This window comes from Euprymna scolopes, chromosome 1 (genome assembly GCF_053919585.1).
Source record: "Euprymna scolopes isolate OS-2025 chromosome 1, ASM5391958v1, whole genome shotgun sequence".
Taxonomy (NCBI): domain Eukaryota; kingdom Metazoa; phylum Mollusca; class Cephalopoda; order Sepiida; family Sepiolidae; genus Euprymna; species Euprymna scolopes.
In genome coordinates, this window is record NC_136482.1 from 24,048,877 (window position 1) to 24,061,683 (window position 12,807).

General features: G+C 34.3%; 1 protein-coding gene across 2 annotated transcripts in view; it reads right to left on the reverse strand.

The window, feature by feature from the left end:
* The window catches only part of LOC145287211 (uncharacterized), a 188,470-nt gene that overhangs the window by 16,699 nt on the left and 158,964 nt on the right, over positions 1–12,807 (reverse strand). Inside the window, exon 2 of one of the 2 annotated variants that reach the window (XM_080135459.1) lies at positions 3,705–3,888. In XM_080135459.1, coding sequence (XP_079991585.1) covers positions 3,705–3,888 — 184 coding nt within the window. Of the gene's footprint in view, positions 1–3,689; positions 3,889–12,807 lie in introns of both variants that reach the window. The other variant, XM_080135458.1, reaches the window with a different exon arrangement.

Consider the following 12,807-nt stretch of genomic DNA (forward strand, 5'->3'; position numbering starts at 1 on the left):
GAATATAGTGTTTTATGTAACTGTTTGTTAATAAGTTAACTCACTAACATTGTATCCATCCTGGGTCGGGCATTATTTTAATATATATATATATATATATATATATATATATATATATATATATATATATATATATATATATATATATATATATATATATATATATATACTCTGACTGACGTAAAAGAACATTTAAAATTAAAAATGTTTAAATTCAATGGTATTTCACGCGGTTAATGTTCGAATCTGTCGACTGGTGTTAATCATGACACCCAGCACTGAAGATTCCCGAAAGGATGAAACACTAGTGTCTGTAGGTATTTAATTATTATAGTAAAAAAAAAAAAATGATTATATATACATACATACATATATATATATATATATATATATATAGGCGCGCGTGCACACACACTTACGCACACACACACACACACACACATATATAAGGGTAAAATATATGATATCTTATAAAATAAAATGCTGTCAAGACAAGATGTCTAAAATAAAAGGTAAAACAAATAAACACAGAAAAGATTAACAGAACTAAAGTTTTTCAGTTCCATCCTAAATTTTTTTTTATATTTAAATCCAAAAATATAGCTTGTGTTTCTCTATGTTCACAACTTAATTCTAACTCCTTTGGATATATAAGATGATTATTTTTTCAAATTCCTCATTATCATTTATATATATAAGGTCATCCATAAATCTCGTACAACCTTGATAATTATATGTTCTAGGTTAATGCATCTAAAACCAAGCTTCTTTCTTTACATCATCAACGTTCTGATCCCCATCTGGCATCAATTGAAATGGATGGCTCTCGTCTTGGGGAGGCCTCATGTTTTGACAAGCTTCTAAGCTTGACCTTTACTCCTGATCTGAAATGGAACACGTACATCAACTCTGTTGTCAAACCGTTGGAAAAATGGTGGGATCCTTCTATTGATCCAGTAGATACCTCCCTGTTGATGCAATTCTCTATCTATATAAGAACCAGGTACGTCCAAGGATGGAGTACTGTTGCCACATTTGGGCAGGAGCTGCTAGAAATGACTTGTCCTGCCTTGATAGAGTTCAAAATAGACTTCGTAGCTTCGTAGATGTCATTTTATCTTCCCTGCAACCTTTATCTCACAGATAAGATGTTGCGAGTTTGTCTCTGCTTTATCGTTATTTTCATGGCAAGTGCTCGACTGAGCTTCAATCTATGGTCCCCCCTCGGCAAACTTTCACAAGAAACACTCGTCTAGCTGAAAACACTATCAATAATTCCCCCACTCTTTTTCTGTGCCTAAACCTAAATGTAGATTGCATAAACAAAGCTTCTTTCTTAGAACTGCACGCCTGTAGAATTGTCTTCCGTTTTTCTGCTTTCCAGCTGACTATAATATGGTTGTCTTCAAGTCTAACGTAAACAAGTTCTTGATGAGCCGTTCCACTTAAGTTAACAAATTTATCGAATTTCCATTACTAACGATTACTATATTGTCCAATTGACTACTGTACATGTTACAAAAACAGGTCTCCTATTCTTGTAAGTAAGAAAAACATTACATAAATAAAAATGGGATAGGATAGACCGAGAATTCGAACCTGAAAAGCTAGGTTTGGAATTAAGATTCAGGAAGGAATTCCCATTGTTAGTTTTGATATAAAATAGAGGATACGTTTGTTTGAAAAGGAATCCGATTGTTTAGAGATGTTATTGTAAAAAGGAATTTTGACTGTTGAATTCTTTTTTTTATGAAAACTGCATTAAAACAAGGTCAGTTAGAAAAACGAGCAATTAGAAAATTTAAAAACGTTGGAAAATAAGTCAGGTCGAAAATAGGTTAGAAGAAATGCGTTGAATACGTACGAGCCAGCCATGTGAGAATCATGCATGTTTAGGCCACGGGATCGATCAAGCACGGTTTTGGTCATGCGATGACCTCATGGCTGAGAGATGAGTTCTCAACATAATTGGCTAATTTTAGTGAGACGGACAGAGAAGGTCGGGAGTCAGAGTTGGACAGACAGAGACAGGGTCAGACAGGAGAGTCGAGTCTGGATCGAACCCCCCTTTGGAAGCGAAGGATTAGAAGTTGTAATCATGTAATGACTTTGAATTTCTGGATGTCTTCATTGACCGGTCGAAGAAATAAAGGAACATCATCATTTTGTAACTGCGTCTTGTGTTTTGTCATTCTCAACAAACAAAGGTAAAATGAAATTTTATTTATATGAACTTTGTTCCCACACTCATCTTGATAATGAACATTGTGTATAAACCCCATCCTCAAGTAATGTATAAATACATCCTTAAGTAATGTTTCTCTCCATCATGCAAGAAATGTTTCCTCCCTTTATCAAGAAGTAATGAATGTCCCCTCCTATGATAAAAGAACTGATAACTTATCCCTCTCCTAAAACATGTGTTAAGAAGAAACATTCACAGAACTGTATAAATGTATCTTTCTTCTATCTATCCCCCTCTCATCGTGTATTACATGTCTCCGTCTCTGTATTAGAATGTACCCGATATATGTCTCTCCAATTTGAACACTCAACAATATAATATTCTCCCTCCTAAAAAGACTCCGCTCCTATGTAACATACACTCTTAACCCTTATCCTCGAGTGGTATCTGGCCTTAATAAGTGATTATGCCTATGTAAAAAAAAATAATTTCTATTTATGATGACATGCTACAAATAGTAGGAAGCAGTGGATAGCCGAACATAAGATCAGAACAAAACACTGCAGGGCTGCAGTAAACAACACACAGATGGAGACAAATAAACTCCCAATATGCTCAAAGTGCAAGGCTGTGCCCCCAGGACGTAGACCACCTGATCCTACACTGTCCAGCCGTCGCATAACCTCCTTCGATATATATATATATATATATATATATATATATATATATATATATATATATATATATATATATATTCTAGTCTCCGTAAATAAAGCTTTGCCCCCAAATTTGCAGGATCTAAACTCATAGAAATGCCCATAGTTTGAAATAATATTTTATTTGAAAATAGTTCTCTTAAACAAGACGACTTAGAAGTATCTTAAAGTACCTTCAGAAACTCTAGTTTTAAAATTTGTGTGTTTTGCAAAAAGGACTTTAAATTTGGAATAATCTAAGTATTTACCTTTATCGCTTGCAAAAGTTAGATGTACGGTATTATTTAATTCTTTAATAAGTTTTCGTGTTGTATTCTTGTATACAAGGTAGTGAATAATAAGTTGTTATTGATTTTGTTTTTATTCGACTACACACACACATATATATATATATATATATATATATATATATATATATATATATATATACACAGCAGATATTGGTTAACCTCAGATAGCTGCTTGTCCACATTACGCTTCATCGTTATAGCTGAGGACAACACCGAGATTCGGAATTGTAAGTACAAATCCTTCCGGTAATGTCCCTTTCTCTTTCTTTCTTTCTTTCTTTCTTTTTCTCGTCTTCTCTCCCTCCTTTTCGCTCTCTGTCTACGTCAGTTAAATGCACACGTGTTGATTAAGGAGTACTGGGCGGGAAATCATTAAATATATCAACAAGTTTAGTAAGAATTTCAGATGGGAGGAAGGCGTGGTGCAACAAACACATGTACACACTCACACTGTGACAGAAGGAGTCACATCTATCGCTAGAAATTTTTTATGAAAACCTTTTCCGGTCGTACCTCCGGGGTTTGAACAGCAAGCAACATAATCCGCAGCAAACCTTGCCGTAAAGGATACGGAACCCATCGGCCATCAGGTTGCCGATGTTGGTCAAGCACAGCAAGGTGAGTGGGATGCCCAGCACTGCGTAGATAATGGTCACTATCCGGCCGTGAACTGTCTTTGGAGCAACATGGCCATAACCTGAAATAAACAGAAGAGAGAAAATAGAATTATAAATTATACATAATATAAAAAACAATTTTAAAATTGAGTAAAATTCCTATAAACCTACCTCAGATGGAATTCTTCAATACAGAATAAAAAATACAATCCCCCTTTATTATAAGCGACAAACATGTTTTTTTTCCACACTGGGCCCACATTGCGACAACACGCAATGCACATCATAACAATACACTCTGTACCTTAGCGAATTGTCACATGAACACCAGAAATTTATGTCACTGCATGGTATACATCGGTAGAACAGTGTGACTCTTGCACATTAGGATCAATGAACACTTACAAACACGTAACTCTTCACTCCGAAGACATATACACGCTTGATACAACACAAACAAAACTATTGAAGTAGATATCCTAGCCACTGAAAGACATTTTGGAGATATCCGTATATAATAATTAGTCTTAATTGCTAAATTACACCCTGAACCGCCGACATGAAGTAGGATCCACATTTCTATTTTAATATACACACCTTCATAACACTTTAAGAATAATGAAAAAATAAAATAAAACCCTCAGCGATACGCAGAAAACAAATAAAAAATAAACAATTAAAAATTAATTAATAATACAAAGATAAGTAAATACATCTAAATATTAATATAAAAACTGCAAATAATATCGCGTAACAACACACGTCAAATATTAATAACTTATGCATCTGAAACAGATGAATGAATTTCTGATTTCTGCGAATTTGCTCATCTACAATAAAACCTGCCATGCCATATAAACAGTGAAACGCGCTTATTCTGAATCGACATAAATAGATTCACCAGAAGAGGAAATTAGCATTGATTCCCTGAAACAATTGGTAGCGACTTTCTGTCAATAGCTAAATACAGAGTGTGTTCTTTTAATTGTTCCAATGCCTTTTTCTCCTTATTTTCCTCACAAAACTAAACTAATTTGAAAGTATGCGTATAATTTGGATTGTTCAGACTATTTTCTGTGTGTTATTTTTGCAACATTTCAACCAATAAAACTAGTTTTTCGAACGCGGGAATCTATAAAACATTTCAAACTAGATTGTCCCCGTTCCGTCAGTCATGATGAGTTAGAAGTGTTTTTTGTAATGTTTATTTTTGGTTAGTTTCGATTTTGGTGAGGATTACAGTAAGTATTCAACCTTCAGAAGATGTTTTACTTAACACATTTAACCAGTGCACTACGTGTACAACATACGCACATACACGCACACACATTTATAATACACTGCAATTATTGTTTACATAAAATATGAGACTAAAACTGCACCACAGTCGTTGATTCACAAAAGTTGTAAGAGGCCTTAAAGATAATTACTTCTCTCAGAATAAAAATACGATTATTATAAAAAAATGAACTTATTTCGCAATGCACACATATGACAAAATTCAAATACAGCTAGTTTGAAATAACGTAGTCAAACTTAATAACCCCTAAATCAACATAATGAATTCTCCTTACAAAGATTTTAGATATCTTCAGAATAATTAATCCATATTCTCTCTACCTAGGAATTTTGCAATGTTTAACAGTTAATATATTCGTAGAAAAACTATGCATACATTTGCTCAATTTTTCTGTTTCTAGTTTAATTGCTCACCCTTTGACACTTAGAGTTAATGTTCTAATTCCTATATTCGAAACCTGACTTTTAACTTTTACTAACTTCGTATTCACATTAATTGTTGCTTAGTTATGAACTCATTAGTGGATTATCACCCATATTTTGACTGCTCTCTAATCATTTTTTCCACCCCTTTGAGTCTCTTTAATAGCATTTCTTGAAAAAAAAACTATAATACGCTAATTAGTCTATAGAATTTATATTTTAAATTAGTCTCTTATTTAATTTCTAAATTAGATTCGAATCTACCGTAAAACTTTATATATATATATATATATATATATATATATATATATATATATATATATATATATATATCTTACAATCATGTTGACACACCAGTTCTCGCCAGACTACCGACGTTAAGCAACGTTGAGTCTGGCCAGTACCAGATGCAAAGTTAAGCAAAGTTGAGCCTGGCTAGTACCAGATGGGTGACCATTTGGGAAGATTAGGCGTTGTACGTACGCGCCAAGTCATAGAAATTTCCATGTTAGTATCTGGAAGCGCATTAATTCACTGAGAGAGATGCACCCCTTAAAACATGCATATATATATATATATATATATATATATATATATATATATATATATATGATGGGCGTGGGTGGCCTTTCGTCATATTAAGCACATATAATACACATAAATGACACATTACTACTGATAAACGCGGCACCGCACGTACCCAAGAATCAAATGTAAACCGAAAAGTTAGAAAAGTGTGGAGCTAAGGTTAGGGTTTGGGTTTGGGTTTAGGTTTAGCCCATGTTAAGCAACTGAGCTAGCAACCGACATCTTTTCTACAATGACATCATTCACTTTCGAAATTGTCAGAAATAAAAATGACATGTGAAGAACAATAAATAAATAAAAGAAAATTAATAATACATTGTGGAAACAAAAACTAAACAAACACGTGTGGAAGTGACAGAAGAAGCAAAAGAATGACTTGTGTATATTTAACCAGTTTGTCGTTAATTGTTCTGGAAGGGTTGTCATGCAAACAGGCGTTCCACCTGCACAATTCCAGTCCTTCGTTTAACAGATCCCGTTCGCACCCTCCCTCCTTTGCTAAAAAATAAAAGAAAGAATGTAAACGTTTCGCCTTGCAATCTAAGAGGCAATCATCAAGTCAATGGGCTGACATCTCTGATTCAGAGCAGGAAAAATAAAATAAATATCTTTGAAATGCATGCTAATACTTTTGCTAAATTTAAAATTCATCTACAATACATTTTTATTCACGCGGCTCAAGTACGAGGTATACTCAGTAAGTAATGAGAAAATGTCAGCAGAGATATTAAGTATCATTTGATCAAACTGCTACTTCATGATGAAGTACATATGAATATAGTCTACAGAATGATTTGCTGACAACTGCCTTTCATTGTAGGTTTGAGCGCAACGGTGTTCGTTTTGGAACCAGTCTGACAAGGTTTGCCGATATGCGAACTCTTGAAAAAAGGCAAGGAAATAAGGAACAACGTTATACCATCAAATTTTGTGTTAAACTTAAGAAAACCAAACAAGAAGCTTATGGCATGTTAAAAGGGGTCTATGGGGATAAACAGATGAGTCAGGCAAGTTTCTATCGGTGGTTTAACAGATTTCCTTTAAGAAAATGAATAGGTTGAGGATGAACCTAGATCTGGAGCACCAAACAGTGCATGCAAGGAGGAAAACATAGTGAAAGTGCGAAGATTAGTGATGCAAGACCGTCGGATAATTGTGAGGATGGTATCTGAAGCTGTTGGTATTAGTATTGGCACAGTAAAGACAGTTCTGATCGAAGATCTGGATATCCAAAAAGTCTGTGCCAAGTTCGTGCCAAAAGTCCTCTCTGACGACCTGAAGTAGTTTCGTGTGGAATGTTGCACTGACATTCTTGAAATGGTTTCCTGAATAAGGTAGTGACTTGCGACGAGAGTTGAATATTCACCTACGACCCCGAGAGCAAACGTCAGAGTGCCCCGTGGAAGCACCCATCCTCTCCTAGGCCCAAGAAGGCAAAGATGAGCAGGTCACAAGAGAAGACAATGGTCATTTCTTTCTTTGACTCCCAGGGACTTATTCATGGGTTCCTCAGGGTACAAATTGTCAATAAGAAATATTGCCTTTCTGTTCTGAAAAAGTTCAGGGAGAAAATGAGGAAGAAGAGACAACAGCAGTGGAGGAGTGGTCAGTAGAGGTTCTCCCAGGACAATGTCCGATGCCACAAGTCAATGCTGGTGACCACCTGGATGGCCGACAGGGGAATGAAAATGATACAACACCCACCCTACATCCTTAACCTAGCCTCATGCGGCTTCTTCCTGTTCTCACGCATGAAAGACAGCCTCAGAGGAATTAGATTTCAGTCAACAAAGGAGCTGAAAGAGGTATCAGAAAATTACCTGAACGGACTACCGAAGGACTTCCAGGATTGAAAGAGATGCATGAAGAAATGTTTAGAGGCCATTACTTTGAAGGAGGTAAAATTTTGTAAGTTTATGAAAATAAATATTACCTCTTCTGACATTTTCGAATTACTTATTTGACATACCTCCTATACAACTTCTGGGAGTTGACGGTGGCTAAATATCTAACTACACCGACTGAAAACCTAACGACACCGACTGAAAACCTAACGACACAGACTGAACATCTAACGACACAGACTGAAAACGTAACGACACAGACTATAAACCTAACAACACTGACTGAAAAGTTAACGACACTGACTAGGACCTAACGACACAAACTGAAAAACTAACGGCACTGACTAAAAAGTTAACGATACAGACTGAAAACCCAACGACACTTACTGAAAAGTTAATGACACCGACTGAAAACCTAACGACACCGACTAAGACCTAACGACATAAGCTGAAAAACTAACGACACTGACTAAAAAGTTAACGATACAGACTGAAAACCCAACGACACTTACTGAAAAGTTAATGACACCGACTGAAAACCCAACGACACCGACTGATAATCTAACGACACTGACTGAAAAGTTTCACATAGTCTTTTCCCTAAGTCGCCGATGTCTTCCTATGCCTAGCAGACGCTCGTCTAGCCACAACAAGTCTTAACAATTTCCCTTATTATCCATCCATGCCTAAAATTAAATGTAAATTCGATGAGGAAAGTCTCTTTCCTAAAACTGCTCATCTGTAGAGCACAACACTGAGTGTCTACTTTCTAGCGTACTATAACATGCCTGTTTCCTCGTCTAACGTAAATAAGTTGCTGTTGAAACGTCCTCTTAAATAATTTAAACTCTGCCTAATTCCTATCACTACTAGGCACCACGATATTGCCTCACCATCTATTTCACACTCATTAACCCTCATTCTCAAGTGGCTTTCGCCCCCCTCTCGAAAAAAAAGAACACAGTTCAAGTTAATTAATATCTGTGTTGATATTGAGAGTAATATTTTAATGGAAATTGTTCCAGACAAGGCATGAAGCCACTTGAAGTAAATAGCTAAAAATACTACTTCAAGATAAAAAAATGACTATGTTACACGGATAAATTCCGATTAAAAAAACAGCAATTTTCCCCTTCGTCATTAACATCGCTCATAGAATGTAAGGAGTAAAGGACAAAATAAGAGGAGCAAAGCTGACGAGAATGTCGAAAGTAAACCCAAGGACTACTTTCTACCTTCCTTAAAAATGTGACATATCATATTTCATGAGCGATGTTTCTGATAAAGAGAGGAGAGTTCCTGTTTTCTGAGTCGACTGCTGTTTTAAACGGATTGTATGTGGAGATCTTCAGTCCCTTAGAATGTATCATCATTCGACTGCCAATCTATTCACATCTTTAACTCTTATCCGCAAGTGCTTTTTAGTATTGACAAGTCGTGCCCGATTAGTAAGATATCTTAAGAAATTTTAAAATTTGTACCTAAATAACATTTAAGTTGACATATCAAATTTTGATTCTGACTATATAATTTTTAGTTCTTATCGTTGTACAATGTTATTGGTACTATGATAATGTGCTTCGTCTAATATTTGCTTTGTTTCTTTAAAAAAAAGCAACTTAGTTTCTGTCCTCATTCTCAACACCAGCGTAATTTCATTTCCTGCACAGTGATAGCTTTCTATGATCTCTTTATATGCCTATTACATACAATGCTGGTTCTTGGCCTTTTGGTCAAAATCAAAGTGTAGTAGAATTTACTTTTTTTAAATGTTTTAGTTTTATATTGGAATTTTTTTTAATTGTAATTTTTTCTTTAAACAAAATAAATTAAATATGAAGATCAAAGTGTAGTATCTGTTCTTAAGATGCTGCACTTCCATTTCTTGTTCTCTTTCGGTGGAGGAGAAATCCTTCACGACTGAGACAATTTTTATTTTTGTACCTTTTCTCCACGTTAAAAAACCACCCTGGTGTCTAACTCTGTCCTGTGGGGAGGCATAGTAAATAGGTACAATCATCTAATACCTTATTTAAAAATAATAGTTTCAAACATGGTTTGGACTGTTCAAGAAGATACAAAATAAATGATGAATAAATATCAATGTCATAAATCCTAAATTTGAATGCTAAGGTTAACGCACACACACACACACACACACACACACACACACACACACACACACACATATTAAAAGAGTTTATTAGTGGTACAAAATTTGCAAATAACAGAAAAAAAAATTCTTTTAGACCCTAGATGTCTTTCGCCATCCTCATCAGGGGAAAACGATGGCACATTTGAACTTATATATATATATATATATATATATATATATATATATATATATATATATATATAGTCACTGATTTTGTGCCAGAAGAGAGTGTTAGAGCTATTGATAATTTTGCAGCTTATATCCAGTGTGCTTGCAACAATGTTATGATGTGTAAGACACAATAATACAGTTATGACTAAACATCACGTCAGTTACTGATGGCAGTTATGATGACAGATAAAGAAATATTACATTTACTCAAATGTCTCTCTCAACTGCGTATTCTTACACACATCTTTTACTTTCTATCCATTAAGTCCTCCCACTCCACTCACTTCACCATGTTACTTTATTAACAGGTATAATCGTTTTTACACGATTGTTATTATTTCATTTCCCACCTCCACTTATGCATAACATACTACGCCAGATTTTGAACATGAATAATAAGCGCTCCCTCGCCACTCCAATTCAATTACATACTACTTTGCATTCTAATTGTATTTGAAAAGGTAATAGATAATCAAGTTCTGGACTCTGGTTATTATTAATACTTTTGGTTATCTTGACGATTACAGTTCCGACTTCACTTCGGGTTGCCCCTCCCCATGTAAAGAAAATAATAAATAATAAGATTATTCTTTAGAAAAAACTTTGTTGATATGAGGAGAGTGTCTTTCTTTACCAATTCTGTACTTTCAACTAACAATTTAATAAACAAAGATATCGTAGACAACAGATAAAAAAATGCAGCTCAGCCGGAAATGAAATCGAAACAGTAATCATAAAGATAACCATACTTTTAGTCATTCATCAGAATATCATAATAAACTACAGAACATATCCAATCGTATGCAACATGTAGTCTTATACTGACTGAAACGCATTATCTTTTTACGAAAAGCCCCATGAAAATAAGACACTGTGCCTAATATATAGATTGTTACATACAGACTACGTATTAATAATTGATAAAAGAAATCTAACAACTATGTTTGCTTCTTCCTAACCAGCATAGACATAACATCGACAACACAGGCACAACTTGTAGAACATCTACTAAAAAGGATAAGAAACTCAGACAATATTCATGGTGTGAATACGATTATCAGCGTCAGACTACACACTTGTTAGACAGACCACTAATACTAAGACTACTACTGCTACTATTAATACTACTACTATCACTATTAATGCTACTAATACCATTAATATTAATGCTACTGATACATATACTAATAATAATACGTCTAATATCACTCTAATAAGACAAAATACGGTTAATTTTTTTTAAATAGAAATCGCTCTTGACAAAACGTGAAGCTGTTGGAGGTAAGACGCTAACATAAACAAAAAATGATTATCGCAAAGACACCAGATGCCTATTAGTCTTAGTCTTGGAAAGACCAAGAATATAGGTAGGAGGAAAACAGTCAGCAGGAAGAGAGTTCCACAAGTCTGCAGTTCTTGGAAAGAAGATGCTTAAATGGGCAACTGTATTACAATTAGGGATCAAAGCAGCGATTTGATGGACACCATTACATCGACGAGTCAAACGAGTTAAATCAAAGGGGTGTAGAGTAAGTAAAAACTCTTTATACCATAGTATTTCAAAACCTAATGCTTTTCAACGGAAGAGGGGAGAAAATGTTAGGTAACATAATAGGGATGCAACGACACCTCAAAGCGATGTATCACCCTTATTGAATAAATGAATAAAGCTGTATATATTAGTACAGTAGAACCCCGGGATACGGTGACACTAGGATTCGGTTTTTCAGATTACGATGTGGAATACAATGTTTTTCCAGCCCCTGATTACGGTATTTTTCTAGCCTTACGGTGTTATTTATAATGTTATTTGATTATATACATGTGTACTATATACTGTACTGTATTTTGTCACTAAGTTTTAATGCCGTATCAAGGAGTTCTATATTCTATATTTTAGAATAAAACTTTTGATTTAAAAAAATAGTATCGCACAAAAAAAAAAGAAGCCATATTCTGATTTGATGAGGAAAACGCATGCCAAATTCTCATTGGATTAAAGCACACACACACACACACACATACACATATAACTACTATAAATTACTATATATATATATATATATATATATATATATATATATATATATATATATAAAGCACCATTTGATTGAAAAATGAGCGATTTCACCGATCTTGATGATAATAAAAGTATGGGAAATATGGAATATTCGTTGATAACTATTCAATCCTGGACAACGTCAACTCTCCTTGCTATTACACACAACACACACACACACACACACACACACACGCATATATATATATATATATATATATATATATATATATATATATATATATAATATGCTTTCATATTACAGATTGTATAATACTGCAAAATTAAAGTTCATATAAATATTAGTATCAATATTTATAAGAGAATCCCAATCAGATGAAGAAGCCTAATATACGTGATAGAGCAATAGTATAAATGAAAATTTAAAATGAAATTCAGTTAATTACAAAAAATACATAATAAATATTATAATAGAATATAAGCCACTACGAGAGACAAG